We start from the raw sequence: 22,739 nt of genomic DNA, 5'->3' as shown, positions 1-22,739 counted from the left end.
ATTTGAGATTGATATAGGTTTATGAATGCTTGTTGAAAGTTGTGTTTAGGTTTTATATTGTTAAATTTGGTCGAGATGGAGTTATATTTTAACTTGGTTGAGTTGGTGTTGATTAAAACTTGTTTAAATTAATGAATGAACTAATTTTTTCCAAATTTATGAAGTTTTGTTTTAGGCTTGGGTGTATGTTTATATGATACTTGTTGCCATGTTGCGTTAGGGTTTATATTGTTGACTTGGTTTGTGTTGGACTTGTAGTTGACTTGGGTTGAGTTTGCGTTGATGAAACTTAGATGCAAACTCGGATGTCAAAATTATTCATTTTTAAACACTGACCTTATCAAGTGGCTGCCGCCTAAGTTTTGCAAGTGTTTGGACCAATCAAAATGCGTCACATGTTTGGGTTGTGTATTGCCAAATTCAATACTACCGTCGCGGGTATTTTTTGGATGATGCCTTGTGACATGTAATGAAATAATACCCTAAACCTAGTGATGACAACATAATCTGTCACATGAATGAGGAAAATGTTGACTTCCATTGACTTTTGTCTGTTGACAATGTAGAAAATTTTATTTTATTTTATTGCTATAGCAGTCGTCGATATTAACAGATAGGCACAAACAAAATCGGGATTTGAAGCTAAAAACGAAGCTTCTCGATTTTTGATGTTTAAAGGCATTTTGATAATTTCACAATTGAAGTTATTCTCCGCTTTTGGGCCTCTTCCTTGGTTGACAAGTGGCAATTTCCCCCATTTCTGGGTGCCCTTTTCTTCCCCTCATGTGACTTCTTTCTCTTTCTCTCTCTCTTCTCATCTCTCTCTCCCTTCTTCAGCAAAGCACAAGTCATCACCATCAACAACCAGATTTCGACCACCGTTCCCTAATCTTCTATCTCTCCCTAAAACCTAGGATCATAGATCACGACATCAAACCAAAGCTCGAAGTGTACATTGCACAATGCTGCCTACATGTTCATTACATTTCCCGGTGAGTTTCTTTCATTCCACAACCAAGGTAGGCCTCGAGGTCCTTTCCTTCCGCCTCATTTCATTAAAATGTTTAATTTCTGAGCTTCAATGTGAGTTGTGCACGTGATTTGACCTGGGAAACAACTCGAGGGAAACTTTCCCTAGATTCCGATGAGAACCGTCACCTTCTTGGCCATTTCCAACCACGACACAAGCTCCAAAATGGTATGAATCTCATCTTCTCATTCTAAGCTTCATTTCTATAGTTAGAATGTTGAAAATGGTGAAGAAATGAGCTGAAGCAGAGCTCTAGAAACTCTGCCCAGATTCGCCAACCCATGGCCTGAAACCGAGTTGACCCAACCCACAACCCCAAAAACCCAATCCAATAACCAGCCCAAATCCTTGGCCTTTAAAAACCCTAACCCGGGTCCACCCAACTACTAAGCCAATCCAACAACCGGCCCAACCCAGCAACCCAAAGCCCAGATCTGACTCGACCTAGACCTAATCCTAGTTTCTAAGGTCCGCCGTGGAGAGCTGTCATGGCCGGCACATGGAGCACACGCACCTCCGTTGAGGTACTGTGCTCGCCGCCGTCCACAATGGTGACCACGACGACACTGGCGAATTTTCCAACGACTCAACTCAGTGTGTGGCGGTGTGTGTGGTGGCTCGTGGCCTCTTTAGGTTGCCACTGCGTGATGGAACCCAAGGGTCCCTCCTTAGGTTTTTCGACGTGCCGAATCCGAATCCACGTTCGTTTTCCCAAATTCTATCGTTTAGTAGAGATTTAGTAAATGGCTCCAGTTGTGTTTAGGTGCAACGATTGGAAAGTGATCCGGTCCTCCCTAATTCGAGCGGCTCTCCGATAGCGGAATACTTGTGAGTGGACCCCTTCTCAAATTGCATGTTTTTTTTTATAAAATATTATGCTTGCATGCATTTTCATATTTCATGAATTGAGTATGTTTTATATTATGTTTTACAGAGAGTTTATGATTTATTTAAATTGCTTTTACAAAATATTTATGATTTATCGAATTTACGTTTTACTAAAGGTTATGAATTATTGGATTTTCTTATATAAAATTCTATGGATTTACGATTATGATTTTTTTGGATTTATGAGATGAGGCTTTGAGCTTTTGAGCTCCGAATTTGATATGAGATTTTGAGATATGTTTTCGGTGCTTATCTAGTGGGTTATCATACAGCACATTCACACAACACGGGTATGTAGACATTATGGCCATAGGACACAATTGAGGATATTTATGACATACCCCCAGCTTCACTGGCAAAACTAGTGTCGGACAGCTTCAACTGGCCACGACTAGTGTCAATGTGTTATGTATATGTTTTCTTCTCTAGCGTAACCCAGAGTCGTACAACTTCACCTTCGGGTGATGGGGCCTACCATGTTCTTCACTGGCGTAACTCAGTGTCGTACAGCTTCACCTTCAGGTGATGGACAGGTTATCCCTTCGGGGTGACTATGATACCCTAGTTGAGTACATTAATGATGTGATTTACAAAGGTTTTATGGATTTGCCTTCGGCGACGATATTACCATTGTTTTGATTATGAGATTCTTGGGTTTTGCCTTCGGGCGTTTCGATACCACCTTAGAGATGATTTTATTGCTATGAATATTTTTGGCATGTAGAGTTTTAGAAAAACTTATATGTAGTATTATATGAGTTTTCAAAACAGGGGGTTAATATGTTCAAAAGAAATCGGTTTTCGTATTATTAGTATTAGTATAAATTATGGTCCACTTACCTTTTGGATTATTGTTACTATTGCCTCTTAATGTTTGCATATTCTTTTTTAATGTTGTTTTTTGCATAACTTTTGGATTACATGTCCCTTCATGTTCTCGTAAATTCGTATATCCATGGCTTTCGTCACTTTGGAATGGCAGCTAGCACGTACCATTCAGGTGTCATTTGGATATCTGGGTTGGTGCGTGTCATCTAGTCATTTACAATCCCCTCTATCTAATTTTTCTAATGCATTCCTAACAAATTAAAGCCTAAGTTCCATGAACTTAAAAGTCCCTCATTCAAACGCACCATTGAGGACTATATGTACAGTGGCGTTCAAATAAGCACCTAGTTTAAGTATTTAACTATTTTCACTCTTTGCCCTCAAGATTTTTTGGTCAGACCCTTTCTTTGCCTTAAGTTTAAGGACTTCACCTTCGGTATTGCACAGTTGCTGTATAAAGTGATTTTGCCCTTGCATCATTCCTGCGCCTATCCAGCGACAGCCATCCGGAAAGCACCTAATATCATCTGACTGTCTGTTATATGAGAATAAGATAATTTGTCTTCTCACGCACTGGATGCTTTACGTATTGCCTTGGAGGAAAATGTAGCATTATCATGCTGTGCTTTTGATTAGAATTTGTGAATCTCAAACGACAACTCACTTTGGCAGGTGTTGGAGATTATTTATGCTCAAATTGTGGAATCACTGTCTCCTCGATGCACGGACCATGAACATCTGTAACATAATTCTTGAACAATGTCAAAGCCCGGTGTTGGAACCCCAAAGTTGAAAGAGATTATTTTGTTTGCCTCCATTTTGTATTATGTTTGCTTATTTCATAGTTGGGCTGAAAGATTTTTCCATGCCTATTGCCTTTGTTATAATGACCTGTGTGCGATTTTCCAGATGAATGTAGAACTGTACTATGTATCCATGTATCCTAACATGAGAGAAAGCATAGCAAAGATATTTCAATAAATGTCTTAAAAAAATTTAAGTTCTTTCTTTACAGTGATTTAGTGTTCAGGTTATGTTTTACTTGCCTTTTTTTCAAATAATTTATTCATGCTATATGAATAAAACTAACTAAATTGATAATAACGAGGAATAATTGCAATTTGAGTCTATGCATAATAGAAAGATAAGAGTACCAATTTTGGTGCAAATGTAGGTTTAGTCAAGCTGGTTAGCGGAGCGTACTCTCTTTCTTTACATTCAAAGTTCGAGTCTTTATTTTTGTAGTATAGATGAATTTAGTGTAGAATATTTTTGAAAAATATGTGTCCTTTCTATGGGGGAACCTATTTGTCCCTCCACTTGAGATTAACGTATCTTTATCGTACAAACATCATATTCAAATTATTTATTTATTTATTTATTTTTATCATCATCTAAAGATCATCATTGCACAAAATTATTTAATCTGGAGACTATTTAGCCATCCTTGCATGTGAAAATCAATCGATGATTTTGATATAAAGCCATATCATCATAATAAATTTCACATTTGTTGATGCATATGAATTATTTGGAAAAAAAATTCGATATCTCCAAATCATCACCATACGATGTTGTGATTTCACTAAAATTATAGCACGTGTGTTTATTTACTTTTTATTAATATATTCTAAAATTGCGACATCAATTTTATCCTTATCCATGTTATAAAAAAATTTCGGTTATTAACGCATCATTATGATGTGCCAACCATTAAATTTGTCCTAAGTCAAAGAGATTTTTTCAGTATATCAGAAACATGAACCGATACACTAAGTGTCTTAATGTTATTGGTTGGTGGTTTTTTTTTAATTTATTTTTTATTTTTTTATTTTAGTTTTTAATCAATTGTATTATTACACTTTGTATTATCGGGTCATATACCCAGCACACTAAAAAAACATAGACGTGCAAATGCCACTTGGATCCCTACACCTCCATGCAAAACTGACACCAAGCCATCCTCTTACGTACCACCATCGTTTTACATGTGAATCAAGACTGGATATAAGGTGCTTACAGGAAGCAAGCATTTTCCACCCCATTCAAACAAGTTCCTCATCACCAAAACTGCATCTCTCTCTTTACTTTCCCCTCTCTTTCTCGCCACAGGTTAATGGAAGCCTCGCTGGGCAGTGTTGCCCTGACTGTTGTTTTGGTTAGCATCGTAGCATGGGCATGGAGTTTGCTGAATTGGGTGTGGTTTAGGCCAAAGAAATTAGAAAGATACCTGAGGCAACAAGGCTTGGCGGGCAACTCCTACAGACTTTTGTTTGGAGACTTGAAAGAAATCTCCATGATCCACAAACAAGTAAGATCCAAACCCATGAACCACCTCTCACATGATATAGTGCCGCACATCCTCCCTTTTCTCCACCAGACGGTGATCACCTACGGTATGTTAAGTCTTATTTGTCAAATATATATGTATTGTGAACTCTCACCGTATGCCAAATAGTTGATTACATTCATATCACCATGCATGTGTAGTACTCTGTATAAGTTAAACATGACATGGATTAGTTAATTAAACAAAAAACTAAAATTTGCAGGTAAGAATTCTTTTATTTGGATGGGGCCCACCCTGAGGGTGAACATTTTGAATCCAGAAGATTTGAGGGATGTCTTACACAGATATGATGATTTTCGGAAGCCACTTAGTAATCCAATTACAAAGGTACTTTCACAGGGACTCGTAAATATTGATGGTGAGAAATGGACGAAACACAGAAAGATTATCAACCCAGCATTCCATTTAGAGAAGTTAAAGGTATTGTACTGTATATTTCCAACATGCATTCAAGTTTCTTGAGCTTTCGTTTTCTTCTGTTCCTTTTTTGCATGAACAATTCCTGGAGATCTAATTAACAATTGTGTGTATTTTATAAGTAACTAGCCTCCCTGTCGTTTTTCATTGTTCATATAATCCAACACTATGAACAATTCTTGGAGATCTATATATATATTGGTGATAAAGTGATAATTAATAATTTTTCTCATTGCAGTTTATGGTACCGATATTTTACCAAAGTTGTAGCGAGATGATTGACACATGGGAGAACTTGGTCGCCAACGAGGGTTTATTTGAGTTGGATGTGTGGCCTTGGCTTCAGAGTTTGGCAGGGGATGTGATTTTTCGAGCTGCATTTGGAAGTAGCTATGAAGAGGGAAAGAAAATATTCCAACTGCTGAAAGAGCAAGCGAGAATTGGTGCAACACTTTTGAGAAGCGCAACAAGTGTCTATATCCCAGGATGGAGGTAAAACTTAACTTTTTTATTGGAAAAGAAAAAAATTTACTACTATTGTAATAAGTTCTTCATTTGTGCAGGTTTCTACCATAAAAAATGAACAAGAGGATGAAGGAAATTAATAGAGAGATAAGAGTGTTAATCATGGATATTATAAACAAAAGAGAACAAACGATTAAGGCAGGTGACGATATTAATAAAGATGATTTATTGCGTATGCTTTTGGAGTCCAACTCCAATGAAATTAAGGAACATGGGAACAACAAAAACCTTGGAATGAGTATTGAAGAAGTGATTGAGGAGTGTAAGCTGTTTTACTTTGTCGGGCAAGAGACCACTGCAGCATTGCTTGTTTGGGCAATGGTTTTACTAAGCCACAATCAGAATTGGCAAAATCGAGCAAGAGAAGAAGTCTTGCAGGTTATTGGAAGCAATAACACACCAACCTTTGATGCGCTAATGCACCTACATGTTGTAAGTGTCTAATGTTTTCTTGTAAACTAATTATATGTATAAACTTGTAATTTGAATGTTTTATATCGCTTACATGAAATAATTAGTTGCACCTATAATATGCCCTAGGCGACCATGATCTTTATCGTATAAACATCATATTCGAATTGTTCTTTTTATTTTTTATTTTTGTTATCATCATCTAAAGATCATCATTGCACAAAAATTATTTAATTTGGAGATTATTAGGCATCCTTGCATGTGAAAATCAATTGATGATTTTGATATAAAGCCGTATCATCATATTAAATTGCACATTTGTTAATGCATATGAATTATTTGGAGAAATTTTTCGATATATTCGGATCACCACCATGCGATGTTGTGATTTCACTAATTAAAATTATAGCACGTGTGTTTATTTACTTTTTATTAATATATACTAAAATTGCGACAACAATTTTATCCTTATCCATGTTATAAAAAAATTTCGGTTATTAACGCATCATTATGATGTGCCAACCATTAAATTTGTCCTAAGTCACGGAGATTTTTAGTATATCAGAAACACGATCTGATACACTAAGTGTCTTAATTCTATTGGTTGGTGGTTTTTTTTTTTTTTTTTTTTTTTTTAATTTTAATTTTAATTTTTTAAAAAATTTTCAATCAATTGAATTATTACACTCGATATTACCAAACCGTGTACCCAGCACACTGTTAAAACATACACGTGCAAATGCCACCTGGATCCCTACACCTCCATGCAGACTGACACGAAGCCATCCTCTTACGTACCACCACCGTTTTACATGTGGATCAAGACTGGATGTAAGGTGCTTACAGGGAGCAAGCATTTTCCACACCATTCAAACAAGTTCCTCATCACCAAAACTCCATCTCTCTCTTTACTTCCCCTCTCTTTCTCGCTACAGGTTAATGGAAGCCTCACTGGGCAGTGTTGCCCTAACTGTTGTTTTGGTTAGCATTGTAGCATGGGCATGGAGTTTGCTGAATTGGGTGTGGTTCAGGCCAAAGAAATTAGAAAGATACCTGAGGCAACAAGGCTTGGGGGGCAACTCCTACAGACTTTTGTTTGGAGACTTGAAAGAAAGCTCCATGATGCACAAACAAGCAAGATCCAAACCCATGAACCACCTCTCACATGATATAGTGCCGCACATCCTCCCTTTTCTCCACCAGACAGTGATCACCTACGGTATGTCCAGTCTTATTTGTCAAATATGTATGTATGTATACTAATTAGTATTGTGAACTCTCACCGTATGCCAAATATTTGATTACATTCATATCACCAGGCATGTGTAGTACTCTTATAAGTTAAACATGACATGGATTAGTTAATTAAACAAAAACTAAAATTTGCAGGCAAGAATTCTTTTATTTGGATGGGGCCCACTCTGAGGGTGAACATTTTGAATCCAGAAGATTTGAGAGATGTCTTAAACAGATATGATGATTTTCGGAAGCCACTTAGTAATCCAATAACAAGGGTACTTCCACAGGGACTTGTAAATATTGATGGTGAAAAATGGACGAAACACAAAAAGATTATCAACCCAGCATTCCATTTAGAGAAGCTAAAGGTATTGTACTGTATATTTCCAACATGCATTCAAGTTTCTTGAGCTTTCGTTTTCTTCTGTTCCTTTTTTGCATGAACAATTCCTGGAGATCTAAATAACAATTGTGTGTATTTTATAAGTAAAATACTCCACCAGCACTATGAACAATTCTTGGAGATCTATATATTGGTGTAAAGTGATAATTAATAATTTTTCTCATATTGCAGGTTATGGTACCGACATTTTACCAATGTTGTAGCGAGATGATTGATACATGGGAGAACTTGGTGGCCAACGAGGGTTTATATGAGTTGGATGTGTGGCCTTGGCTACAGAGTTTGGCAGCCGATGTGCTTTCTCGAGCTGCATTTGGAAGTAGCTATGAAGAGGGAAAGAAAATATTCCAACTGCTGAAAGAGCATGCGAGAATTGGTGCAACACTTCTAAGAAGAAGCTTAACAAGTGTCTATATCCCAGGATGGAGGTAAAATTTAACTTTTTTTATTGGAAAAAGAAAAAAAAAATACTACTAATGTAACAAGTTCATCATTTGTGCAGGTTTCTACCATCAAAAATGAACAAGAGGATGAAGGAAATTAATAAAGAGATAAGAGTGTTAATCATGGATATTATAAACAAAAGAGAAGGGACGATTAAGGCAGGTGACAATATTAATAAAGATGATTTATTGGGTGTGCTTTTGGAGTCCAACTCCAAGGAAATTAAGGAACATGGGAACCACAAAAACGTTGGAATGAGTATTGAAGAAGTGATTGAGGAGTGTAAGCTGTTTTACTTTGTTGGGCAAGAGACCACTGCAGCATTTCTAGTTTGGGCAATGGTTTTACTAAGCCACAATCAGAATTGGCAAAATCGAGCAAGAGAAGAAGTCTTGCAGGTTATTGGAAGCAATAACACACCAACCTTTGATGAGCTAATGCACCTACGTGTTGTAAGTGTCTAATGTTTTCATGTAAACTAATTATATGTATAATTTGAATGTTTTATATCGCTTACATGAAATAATTAGCTACACCTATAATATGCCCTAGGTGACCATGATCTTACTGGAAGTTCTGAGATTATACCCACCGGGTGTTGAGGTGTCTAGAATCACTCACAAGAAAACACAACTTGGGAAATTATCATTACCAGCTGGAGTCGACGTCTATGTACCCATACTTCTTGTTCACCATGACAAAGAATTGTGGGGTGACGATGCAGATGAGTTCAAACCAGAGAGGTTTTCAGGAGGAGTTTCAAATGCAACAAACAACAGATTCACATACTTCCCCTTTGGCGCTGGTCCGCGGATTTGCATTGGCCAAAATTTTGCTATGATGGAAGCAAAACTGGCCTTATCATTGATCTTACAACACTTCACCTTCGAGCTCTCTTCATCCTATGCTCATGATCCTTCAACATACGCAACTCTTCAACCTCAATCTGGTGCTCACATCATTTTACGTAAACGTCGTTATTAGTTTTGTTAAGTATCGATGTTTAAAGTTCTAAACCATGTATTGTGTTGTAATGCATGTATTTTCTCTAAATAGAACTTTGCCGCCTAATATGTCTTGCATGTTATTTCTAGAAGCTGCTACATAAGAATGAGCTAGATATAGATAGTCATAGTGACGCAGTGAGTTCAGCTTCGCCTGTGATGCAAGACGTAGCCTCCAGTAAGAACATTTTAATAGCCTAATGTGGTGCACATGATATGGTCCAAGTGTGATATATTCAGTTTAATGGATATTATTGTGATGGGTAATAAATAACTATGAGTTTCAAGGAAACAGGTTCTCTTTACCTATAACATTGCACATACCCATATAGTGTTACATTAATGAAAAACACGTATTAGGGTGCACATACTCATCTACAGAACGTTCAAGATAAAAGGTTGTAGATGATATTTAACGACTAGTTATCAAGTTATGTGATTTACGTCTTCCCCATTAATTGTGTGAATATCATGGAGTTCAAGATTTTGGCTCATAAATTGAGTCTTATGACTTTACCCAATTTTAAGTTGGTTTTTATTACAAATAATCCATGAAATTAACCCTCACCATCAAGATAGTCTTTGAAATTGAAAATCAATCAATGTAGTTCCTGAAAATAGGTGTTGCAAATCAATGTGGTCATTCCGTCATAATTATGTTAAAAATTATGTTAAGTGCTGATGTGGCACATAAATGGGCCCCATAAGTTTTTTTCTCCTCACAAATGATCCTTGAAATTGATCCACTACATCAAAATGGTCATGAAATTGACTCGCGACATCAAAATGGTTCTTGAATTTGAAAATTGATCAATGTAGTCCAACAAGTAAGTGTCTCAAATCAATGTAGTCCTTCTATTATACTATTGTTATGTGCTGATGTGACACATAAATGGGTCACACAAGTCTAATTAAATTTAAAAAAAAAATTAGAAATATGCTTAATAATTTAATAGTTAATAAAAAATTGTCAACTCAAAAATCCAATCTTGCAATCACCTCCGATCACAGTCCACATTTCTCTACCTCATTCGTTCTCTATTCTCTAAAAGAAATCTCAATACACTCATCTTTACACATTTCGACACCCTTCACCGAATTGAACCTGGATCGAGATCAACTTTGTGATGGCTTGGCCCATTAGCAACACTACTGGAACATCACCGTTAACATTTAGGCGATCAACATCTTCACAACCTTAATCTTGGAAAGCTTGTTCACGCTTCCTTGTTGGTCTGGTGATGCAAAGAACGATGAGGTTTGCCTTAAGATATTGAGGTTATAACTGAGGTGTGCCCATTGTTGGTTGAAAACTATTTCCACACCCCCTCTTAGGCCTTGGTTAAGCCTTGTGCCTTTGAGAATTTATGGAATGGATCTCTCTTCGGAGTAGGCCCTACTATAAGAAGAAAAAAAAATTCCATTGTGCAAAAGGGTATTTAGACAATTTTTTAATTAATTATTAAACCCACATCAACACATAACAAATTTTTTTATAGAATTGTGGCGGAATAATCATATTGATTTGTGACACATATTTTCAAGGACTACATTGATTGATTTTCAATTTCAGGAACCATATTAATGATGTGGATCAATTTCAAGGACCATCTTGATGGTGTGGATCAATTTAGGAACTATTTGTGATAAAAACCTATAAATTTTGTGGGACCCATTTATATGCCACATCAGCACTTAACAGAATTTTTAACAGAATTGTGACAAAAGGACTATATAGTTTTGCGACGCCTATTTTAAGAGACTATATTGATTGATTTTTAATTTCAGGGATATTTGTGATAAAAATCCTTCTAAGTTTACATGTTGTATGCTCTGAGAACTCTTATATTTTCCATTAATATTTAGAGTTTAATTTATTCTGTACCAGCTTTCATGAGGTGATTTGGATTACATATCACCAAAAAAAAAAAAAAAAAAAGGAGAGAGAGATTTCGTCGCCTTATGTTTTGCCCGACAACAATCTATCGGGTAAAATTCGTTGTAAATGGTAATTTCTGATAGTGTATCTATCGGCAACTTTACTATATGTGGATATACTCAAACGTCGCGTGGAGTGATCTTTGATGAACAATTTCATACGTGAGTATTTAAAATGATTTCTCACTTTGGTTTGGCCTGACACGAGTAAAGTTTATAAGAACTTTTCGTCTGGGTCTTTTCCTTTTTTTTTACTTTATGAAGGATGTATTATCATGTGTGTTGTAAACAGTGTTATTATAGGAATGCGACTGTGTAAATTAGAAATAGGAATTCATTAGGTGTTTGTAGAGATCAAATCCTTTATGACTTGTATTACTTGTAAGCGTGAGAGATTTTAAGTTTGATTTTCACCAAATACGAATTTGAACAATATTATTGCTAGCCTATTGTGAAGCTAAACCCACCTCCTCCCCTTTAGTGTAGATAATATTATTTGTTCAAAAAAAAAAAAGAAAAAAAAGAAGCAACTCTAAACCTAATCCCTTTGATTTTTATTTTTATTTCATGCTTTGTATACTAATATTACTATGTTTCATTATATGCAAATTACTTGTTGATGTATGCGTGGGTATATCAAAAAAGAATAAACAAAGGATTTCAAAAGAATAATATTACATTTACCATCTAGTTGTACTATCTCTCTAATAGAGATAAGATCTACCAATGCATTTAAGTCTCATTTTTATTTGAGAGATGGTAAGAATAACATTTTTTATTTCAAAAACCCTAAAATCCGTAGTAGCAGCAGCTGGAAGACGCACCCCATGGCGAGACGATGAGCGCGCCAAGCAACGAGCCAAAGTCACCAAACCCTAGCCCTGGCCTAGACAACACGTCGTTTTTTTTTACGGTAGTGTTCCTAACCTCTAGACATAAACCGAGAAAACCCTACATCTGTGAGGACTAGCTAGTCAACATGATGCCAGAAGTCGCCTTCCCGTGATGGCGGGGTTGTCTATGACGACTGGAATCCAAGAGATTACCCAAAGAATCTCATTGGATTAGGGCATCTTGAGGGCACCCGTAACATCTCCGAGGTCGGTACACCTCGCCGCCATCATGTGTGATGATGTCGGCATCGAAATAGGTGAAGGACCACCATGTGTGACGATGTCAGCATCGAAATAGGGTGTACCGAATGGACCTAAGACCTTTGGGCCTCCCTAGGCCATCATTAAACAAAATATAAGGGAGGAAATTTAGAGAGTTTTTGTACTGGCATGAATAATTATTTTGATACAACCTTATTTTACACTAAGGGATGAAAGTTTGAGTTCATAACAATAATTTAATATCGAACTCGCTATTCATATGAGTCGAACTAAGTCCTTCTAGTGTTAAGTGAAAAAAATAAAAAAATACATAATGCTTACATTGGCATGGGTCTTTATAAACTAAAGAAAAGGATGAACCTATAGAGTTTTTATGAGTTTAATTAGTATTGAGAAAATTATACCATAAGCATATAAAACTAATTGTTGAACGCATGGCGGCCACACTGTCAACACAATAGACCTTAATTTATAACAGAAATAGTTTTCTTTCAACATAAATTGATCCTTCATGCAGTTTGGATATACTTGATGTGTTATAGCAGTTTTGTAAAACAACGTGCTATATGCTGTATGGTACGAGCTGCAGAATGGGTCCGGGACTATCATGGCCCCCATGTGGCTCAGCCGCTGATCCGATTTTTATTACCATGAAGCTGAAGTTTGCAAATTCTCTTGTGCAGACTTGTGTGTGCGGACTATCTGTTTGGACCAACATGAACTGTTGAATTTTATCTAAACGGCTCACATAAGCCAATTGAGCTTAGCGTGAAACCAGGTCATAAATGATCCATTAATTATTGGCCAACAGAACTGGACAATAGTTACAAAAAATTGAATTTGTAACTTCCCCGTGAGTTTACTTTGTCGTCTCCCTCTGCCCAACACTTCCATGCGAATTAAAAAAATTTCGTTCGAGTTTCACACAACGTCTCTGACGGCGTCTTCCACACCGCGTCTTCGAATCGACAGTGGCATACTTCGTTTCAAACTCTTTTGACACAAAAGACGCACCTTGATTCGTTTGCAGTTTGTGCTGAGGAATGACGGCCTACTTACTTCCTCCAAAACGATTGCCTACTTGCTTCCTTCAAATCGATGACAAACTTGCTTCCGCCAAATCGACGTCATAGTTCCTTCCCTTAAAGTCACTTTGAAATTTCGGGTTGTTGATTTGGTGACTTTAAAATTTTGGAACCCTAGTAAGTAAACTTTTATTTATGTTCATCTTTTAAAAAAAAAAAAAAAAATTAATTTAGCATTCATGGTTAATTATTCATACTTGATGAAGTTTGTTGAAATTTGAGATTGATATAGGTTTATGAATGCTTGTTGAAAGTTGTGTTTAGGTTTTATATTGTTAAATTTGGTCGAGATGGAGTTATATTTTTAACTTGGTTGAGTTGTGTTGATTAAAACTTGTTTAAATTTATGAATGAACTAATTTTTTCAAAATTTATGAAGTTTTGTTTAGGCTTGGTGTATGTTTATATGAATACTTGTTGACATGTTGCGTTTAGGGTTTATATTGTTGACTTGGTTTGTGTTGGACTTGTAGTTGACTTGGGTTGAGTTGCGTTGATGAAACTTAGATGCAAACTCGGATGTCAAATTAATTCATTTTTAAACACGTGACCTTATCAAGTGCTGCCGCCTAAGTTTTGCAAGTGTTTGGACCAATCAAAATGCGTCACATGTTTGGGTTGTGTATTGCCAAATTCAATACTACCGTCGCGGGTATTTTTTGGATGATGCCTTGTGACATGTAATGAAATAATACCCTAAACCCTAGTGATGACACATAATCTGTCACATGAATGATGAAAATGTTGACTTCCATTGACTTTTGTCTGTTGACATGTAGAAAATTTTATTTTATTTTATTTCTATAGCAGTCGTCGATATGAACAGATAGGCACAAACAAAATCGGATTTGAAGCTAAAACGAAGCTTCTACGAATTTTTGAATGTTAAAGGCATTTTGATAATTTCACAATTGAAGATATTTCTCCGCTTTGGGCCTCTCCTTGGTTGACAAGTGGCAATTTCCCCCCATTTCTGGGGTGCCCTTTTCTTCCCCTCATGTGACTTCTTTCTCTTTCTCTCTCTCTTCTCATCTCTCTCTCCTTCTTCAGCAAAGCACAGTCATCACCATCACAACCAGATTTCGACCACCGTTCCCTAATCTTCTATCTCTCCCTAAAACCTAGGATCATAGATCACGAAATCAAACCAAAGCTCGAAGTTGTACATTGCACAATGCTGCTACATTGTTCATTACATTTCCCGGTGAGTTTCTTTCATTCACAACCAAGGTAGGCCTCGAGGTCCTTTCCTTCCGCCTCATTTCATTAAAATGTTTAATTTCTGAGCTTCAATGTGAGTTGTGCACGTGATTTGACATGGGAAACAACTCGAGGGAAACTTTCCCTAGATTCCGATGAGAACCGTCACCTTCTTGGCCATTTCCAACCACGACACAGCTCCAAAATGGTATGAATCTCATCTTCTCATTCTAAGCTTCATTTCTATAGTTAGAATGTTGAAAATGGTGAAGAAATGAGCTGAAGCAGAGCTCTAGAAACTCTGCCCAGATTTCGGCCAAACCCATGGCCTGAAACCGAGTTGACCCAACCCACAACCCAAAAACCCAATCCAATAACCCAGCCCAAATCCTTGGCCTTTAAACCCTAACCCGGGTCCAACCCAACTACTAAGCCCAATCCAACAACCGGCCCAACCCAGCAACCCAAAGCCCAGATCTGACTCGACCTAGACCTAATCCTAGTTTCTAAGGTCCGCCCGTGGAGAGCTGTCATGGCCGGCACATGGAGCACACGCACCTCCGTTTGAGGTACTGTGCTCCGCCGCCGTCCACAATGGTGACCACGACGACACTGGCGAATTTTCCAACGACTCAACTCAGTGTGTGGCGGTGTGTGTGGTGGCTCGTGGCCTCTTAGGTTGCCACTGCGTGATGGAACCCAAGGTCCCTCCTTAGGTTTTTCGACGTGCCGAATCCGAATCCACTGTTCGTTTTCCCAAATTCTATCGTTTTAGTAGAGATTTAGTAAATGGTCTCCATTTGTGTTTAGGTGCAACGATTGGAAGTGATCCGGTCCTCCCTAATTCGAGCGGCTCTCCGATAGCGGAATACTTGTGAGTGGACCCCTTCTCAAATTGCATGTTTTTTTTTATAAAATATTATGCTTGCATGCATTTCATATTTCATGAATTGAGTATGTTTTATATTATGTTTTACAGAGAGTTTATGATTTATTTAAATTGCTTTTACAAAATATTTATGATTTATCGAATTTACGTTTTACTAAAGGTTATGAATTATTGGATTTTCTTATATAAAATTCTATGGATTTACGATTATGATTTTTTTGGATTTATGAGATGAGGCTTTGAGCTTTTGAGCTCCGAATTTGATATGAGATTTTGAGATATGTTTTCGGTGCTTATCTAGTGGGTTATCATACAGCACATTCACACAACACGGGTATGTAGACATTTATGGCCATAGGACACAATTGAGGATATTTATGACATACCCCCAGCTTCACTGGCAAAACTAGTGTCGGACAGCTTCACTGGCCACGACTAGTGTCAATGTGTTATGTATATGTTTCTTCTCTAGCGTAACCCAGAGTCGTACAACTTCACCTTCGGGTGATGGGGCCTACCATGTTTCTTCACTGGCGTAACTCAGTGTCGTACAGCTTCACCTTCAGGTGATGGACAGGTTATCCCTTCGGGTGACTATGATACCCCTAGTTGAGTACATTAATGATGTGATTTACAAAGGTTTTATGGATTTGCCTTCGGGCGACGATATTACCATTGTTTTGATTTATGAGATTCTTGGGTTTTGCCTTCGGGCGTTTCGATACCACCTTAGAGATGATTTTATTGCTATGAATATTTTTGGCATGTAGAGTTTTAGAAAAACTTATATGTAGTATTATATGAGTTTTCAAAACAGGGGGTTAATATGTTCAAAAAGAAATCGGTTTTCGTATTATTAGTATTAGTATAAATTATGGTCCACTTACCTTTTGGATTATTGTTACTATTGCCTCTTAATGTTTGCATATTCTTTTTTAATGTTGTTTTTTGCATAACTTTTGGATTACATGTCCCTTCATGTTCTCGTAAATTCGTATATCCATGGCTTTCGTCACTTTGGAATGGCAGCTAGCACGTACCATTCAGGTGTCATTTGGATATCTGGGTTGGTGCGTGTCATCTAGTCATTTACAATCCCCTCTATCTAATTTTTCTAATCCATTCCTAACAAATTAAACCTAAGTTCCATGAACTTAAAAAGTCCCTCTTTCAAACGCGCCACTAGGGACTGTATGTACAGTGGCGTTCAAATAAGCGTTTAAGTATTTAACTATTTTCACTCTTTGCCCTCAAGATTTTTTTGGTCAGACCCCTTCTTTGGTCTGAAGTTTAAGGACTTCACCTTCAGTATTGAACAGTTTCTGTATAAAGTGATTTTGTCTCTGCATCATTCCTGCCCCTATCCAGCCCCTATCTAGCGAAAGCCATCCGGAAAGCACCTAGTATCATCTGACTGTCTGTTATATGAGAATAAGATAATTTGTCATCTCAAGCACTGGATGCTTTACGTATTGCCTTGGAGGAAAATGTAGCATTATCATGCTGTGCTTTTGATTAGAATTTGTGAATCTCAAACGACAACTCACTTTGGCAGGTGTTGGAGATTATTTATGCTCAAATTGTGGAATCACTGTCTCCTCGATGCACGGACCATGAACATCTGTAACATAATTCTTGAACAATGTCAAAGCCCGGTGTTGGAACCCCAAAGTTGAAAGAGATTATTTTGTTGCCTCCATTTTGTATTATGTTTGCTTATTTCATAGTTGGGCTGAAAGATTTTTCCATGCCTATTGCCTTTGTTATAATGACCTGTGTGCGATTTTCCAGATGAATGTAGAACTGTACTATGTATCCATGTATCCTAACATGAGAGAAAGCATAGCAAAGATATTTCAATAAATGTCTTAAAAAAATTTAAGTTCTTTCTTTACAGTGATTTAGTGTTCAGGTTATGTTTTACTTGCCTTTTTTTTCAAATAATTTATTCATGCTATATGAATAAAACTAACTAAATTGATAATAACGAGGAATAATTGCAATTTGAGTCTATGCATAATAGAAAGATAAGAGTACCAATTTTGGTGCAAATGTAGGTTTAGTCAAGCTGGTTAGCGGAGCGTACTCTCTTTCTTTACATTCAAAGTTCGAGTCTTTATTTTTGTAGTATAGATGAATTTAGTGTAGAACATTTTTGAAAAATATGTGACCTTTCTATGGGGGAACGTATTTGCCCCTCCACTTGAGATTAACGTATCTTTAATTATCGTACAAACATTATATTCAAATTATTTATTTATTTATTTATTTTTATCATCATCTAAAGATCATCATTGCACAAAATCATTTAATTTGGAGACTATTTAGCCATCCTTGCATGTGAAAATCAATCGATGATTTTGATATAAAGCCGTATCATCATAATAAATTGCACATTTGTTGATGCATACGAATTATTTGGAAAAAAAATTTCGATGTCTCCAAATCATCACCATACGATGTTATGATTTCACTAAAATTATAGCACGTGTGTTTATTTACTTTTTATTAATATATTCTAAAATTGCGACATCAATTTTATCCTTATCCATGTTATAAAAAAATTTCGGTTATTAACGCATCATTATGATGTGCCAACCATTAAATTTGTCCTAAGTCAAAGAGATTTTTCAGTATATCAGAAACATGAACCGATACACTAAGTGTCTTAATGTTATTGGTTGGTGGTTTTTTTTTAATTTATTTTTTATTTTTTTATTTTTAGTTTTTAATCAATTGTATTATTACACTTTGTATTATCGGGTCATATACCCAGCACACTAAAAAAACATAGACGTGCAAATGCCACTTGGATCCCTACACCTCCATGCAAACTGACACCAAGCCATCCTCTTACGTACCACCATCGTTTTACATGTGAATCAAGACTGGATATAAGGTGCTTACAGGAAGCAAGCATTTTCCACCCCATTCAAACAAGTTCCTCATCACCAAAACTGCATCTCTCTCTTTACTTTCCCCTCTCTTTCTCGCCACAGGTTAATGGAAGCCTCGCTGGGCAGTGTTGCCCTGACTGTTGTTTTGGTTAGCATCGTAGCATGGGCATGGAGTTTGCTGAATTGGGTGTGGTTTAGGCCAAAGAAATTAGAAAGATACCTGAGGCAACAAGGCTTGGCGGGCAACTCCTACAGACTTTTGTTTGGAGACTTGAAAGAAATCTCCATGATCCACAAACAAGTAAGATCCAAACCCATGAACCACCTCTCACATGATATAGTGCCGCACATCCTCCCTTTTCTCCACCAGACGGTGATCACCTACGGTATGTTAAGTCTTATTTGTCAAATATATATGTATTGTGAACTCTCACCGTATGCCAAATAGTTGATTACATTCATATCACCATGCATGTGTAGTACTCTGTATAAGTTAAACATGACATGGATTAGTTAATTAAACAAAAACTAAAATTTGCAGGTAAGAATTCTTTTATTTGGATGGGGCCCACCCTGAGGGTGAACATTTTGAATCCAGAAGATTTGAGGGATGTCTTACACAGATATGATGATTTTCGGAAGCCACTTAGTAATCCAATTACAAAGGTACTTTCACAGGGACTCGTAAATATTGATGGTGAGAAATGGACGAAACACAGAAAGATTATCAACCCAGCATTCCATTTAGAGAAGTTAAAGGTATTGTACTGTATATTTCCAACATGCATTCAAGTTTCTTGAGCTTTCGTTTTCTTCTGTTCCTTTTTTGCATGAACAATTCCTGGAGATCTAATTAACAATTGTGTGTATTTTATAAGTAACTAGCCTCCCTGTCGTTTTTCATTGTTCATATAATCCAACACTATGAACAATTCTTGGAGATCTATATATATATTGGTGATAAAGTGATAATTAATAATTTTTCTCATTGCAGTTTATGGTACCGATATTTTACCAAAGTTGTAGCGAGATGATTGACACATGGGAGAACTTGGTCGCCAACGAGGGTTTATTTGAGTTGGATGTGTGGCCTTGGCTTCAGAGTTTGGCAGGGGATGTGATTTTTCGAGCTGCATTTGGAAGTAGCTATGAAGAGGGAAAGAAAATATTCCAACTGCTGAAAGAGCAAGCGAGAATTGGTGCAACACTTTTGAGAAGCGCAACAAGTGTCTATATCCCAGGATGGAGGTAAAACTTAACTTTTTTATTGGAAAAGAAAAAAATTTACTACTATTGTAATAAGTTCTTCATTTGTGCAGGTTTCTACCATAAAAAATGAACAAGAGGATGAAGGAAATTAATAGAGAGATAAGAGTGTTAATCATGGATATTATAAACAAAAGAGAACAAACGATTAAGGCAGGTGACGATATTAATAAAGATGATTTATTGCGTATGCTTTTGGAGTCCAACTCCAATGAAATTAAGGAACATGGGAACAACAAAAACCTTGGAATGAGTATTGAAGAAGTGATTGAGGAGTGTAAGCTGTTTTACTTTGTCGGGCAAGAGACCACTGCAGCATTGCTTGTTTGGGCAATGGTTTTACTAAGCCACAATCAGAATTGGCAAAATCGAGCAAGAGAAGAAGTCTTGCAGGTTATTGGAAGCAATAACACACCAACCTTTGATGCGCTAATGCACCTACATGTTGTAAGTGTCTAATGTTTTCTTGTAAACTAATTATATGTATAAACTTGTAATTTGAATGTTTTATATCGCTTACATGAAATAATTAGCTGCACCTATAATATGCCCTAGGTGACCATGATCTTACTGGAAGTTCTGAGATTATACCCACCGGGTGTTGAGGTGTCTAGAATCACTCACAATACAACACAACTTGGGAAATTATCATTACCAGCTGGAGTCGACATCTATGTCCCCATACTTCTTGTTCACCATGACAAAGAATTGTGGGGTGACGATGCAGATGAGTTCAAACCAGAGAGGTTTTCAGGAGGAGTTTCAAAGGCAACAAACAACAGATTCACATACTTCCCTTTTGGCGCTGGTCCGCGGATTTGCATTGGCCAAAATTTTGCTATGATGGAAGCAAAACTGGCCTTATCATTGATCTTACAACACTTCACCTTCGAGCTCTCTTCGTCCTATGCTCATGATCCTTTAACGTACACAACTCTTCAACCTCAATCTGGTGCTCACATAATTTTACGTAAACGTCGTTATTAGTTTTGTTAAGTATCGATGTTTGACATTAAAGTTCTAAACCATGTATTGTGTTGTAATGCATATATTTGCAGCCTAATATGTCTTGCATGTTATTTCTAGCAGTTGCTACATAAGAATGAGCTAGATATAGATAGGCATAATGACGCAGTGAGTTCAGCTTCGCCTGTGATGCAAGACGTAGCCTCCAGTAAGAATATTTTAATATCCTAATGTAGTGCACATGATATGGTCCGAGTGTGATACATTCAGTTTAATGGATATTATTGTGATGGGTGATAAATAATTATGAGTTTCAAGGAAACAGGTTCTCTCTACCTATAACAGTGCACATACCTATATAGTGTTACATTAATGAAAAACTCGTATTAGAGTTTTAACGTGCAAGCAAGGCTAAAGAGAGAACCTAATTTCCTTCACACTGACTGCTAATCTACGGAACGTTCAAGATAAAAGTTGTGGATGATCTTTAACGACTAGTTATCAAGTTATGTGATTTACATCTTCCCCATTAATAGTGTGAATTTCAAGGAGTTCAAGATTTTGGCTCATAAATCGAGTCTTATCCGTTTACCCAATTTTAAGTTTACATGTTGTATGCTCTGAGAACTCTTATGATTTTCCATTAATATTTAGAGTTTAATTTATTCCGTACCAGTTTTCATGAATGGTGATTTGGATTACATATCACTACAAAACAAAAAAAATGAGATTTCGTTGCCTTAGGTTTTGCCCGACAACAATCCGTCGGGTAAATTTCGTCACAAATGATAATTTCTGATAGTGTATCTGATGAGTCCATATTATGTTATATATTTTGTCCTAATCTTTTAAGTTATTGTGTTTCTTAGTTTTTAGAAGACCTTTTCTAGTAAGGATTTTATTTTGTATTAGTATAAATCAGGCTTATTAGCCATTTGGGCTTAAGGGGAACACACGCACTAGTTAGGAGAACTGCTTTTGACGATTCAAGTTTATTTTCAAGGTGTTTTCTATCCTTTTTCTATTTCAATAAAATTCTTTTTGTTTTATGATTGTTCGTAACTAATTTCTTTTGCTAGGGCGAGACCACGAGCCTTAGCATGAATATGTAGTTTTTATTTAATTGTTTATGATATTATGCATGCATACTTTGAGTTATTAATCACTGTGTTTAAACTGTCTCTATATCTTAATACTTAGCTATCATTAGGATGTTTAGATAAGTAATCGGATGCAATTCAATCGAAATGCCACCAGAGGATTGAGTATTGTTTCTTGTGAATGATAGTTGTAAGTTCACCTAGGACGAATATCAAGTCTTAGGGGTTGCATGGTTTTTCAAAGGGTTTTCATAAAGCTTAATGAGTCATGCATGTTTATATTTGATTTGAATGCCACAAGTAGAATATACATTAGGAAAACTTAACCTTCAAAGTTGCATGGGTAATCATAAGTAATTGGTAAAACTACATAAGATTGCTAATGGTGACAGCGGAACCCTGGTGCTTCAATTGCTTTTCAAATTATTTTCTTTTGTTTTATTTACTTTGCTAATTTATTTAATTGTTTTTAATTAAATTCGTTTTTAATATTTTAGGTCATAAAATCAACATTTTCCAAACTTTGTTTTCAAATAATTAATTAAGATTTGGTTTTAACATCAATTATTCATTCAATCCCTGTGGAAAACGACCTTGTTTGAGCTGTTATACTACGATACCTTATACTCTTGCAAGTATTTTTAAGTGTTTTTATCCCCACTCTTTCTGGTGGTAAAAATCCTATGAAGAAATTGGCGCCGTTGCCGGGGAGATGGGGAATTTTATTTTTATTCTTTTTTTATT

At 36.5% G+C, this 22,739-nt stretch overlaps 2 protein-coding genes and 1 pseudogene across 2 annotated transcripts; all 3 read left to right on the top strand.

Moving 5' to 3' along the window:
* The first annotated feature begins 4,862 nt into the window (after window positions 1-4,862).
* LOC125478485 lies at window positions 4,863-6,482 on the top strand (annotated as a pseudogene).
* Window positions 6,483-7,388: 906 nt separating this feature from the next.
* On the top strand, window positions 7,389-9,519 carry LOC103931570 (cytochrome P450 CYP72A219). The gene is made up of 5 exons (XM_009341090.2): window positions 7,389-7,668; window positions 7,839-8,056; window positions 8,263-8,519; window positions 8,594-8,987; window positions 9,088-9,519. The coding sequence occupies exons 1-5, from the start codon at window positions 7,389-7,391 to the stop codon at window positions 9,517-9,519; spliced, it is 1,581 nt and encodes a 526-aa protein (XP_009339365.2).
* Window positions 9,520-18,769: 9,250 nt separating this feature from the next.
* LOC103931555 (cytochrome P450 CYP72A219) lies at window positions 18,770-20,916 on the top strand. The gene is given in 5 exon segments (XM_009341073.3): window positions 18,770-19,049; window positions 19,205-19,422; window positions 19,658-19,911; window positions 19,983-20,376; window positions 20,485-20,916. Coding segments are annotated over 5 exon segments (1,578 nt in total).
* Window positions 20,917-22,739: the final 1,823 nt, after the last annotated feature.

This window comes from the organism of the source record quoted next, unplaced genomic scaffold (assembly GCF_019419815.1).
Source record: "Pyrus x bretschneideri cultivar Hongxiangsu unplaced genomic scaffold, Pyrus_bretschneideri_v1 Contig25, whole genome shotgun sequence".
NCBI lineage: Eukaryota > Viridiplantae > Streptophyta > Magnoliopsida > Rosales > Rosaceae > Pyrus > Pyrus x bretschneideri.
This window is presented reverse-complemented; position numbering and strand designations above follow the sequence as displayed.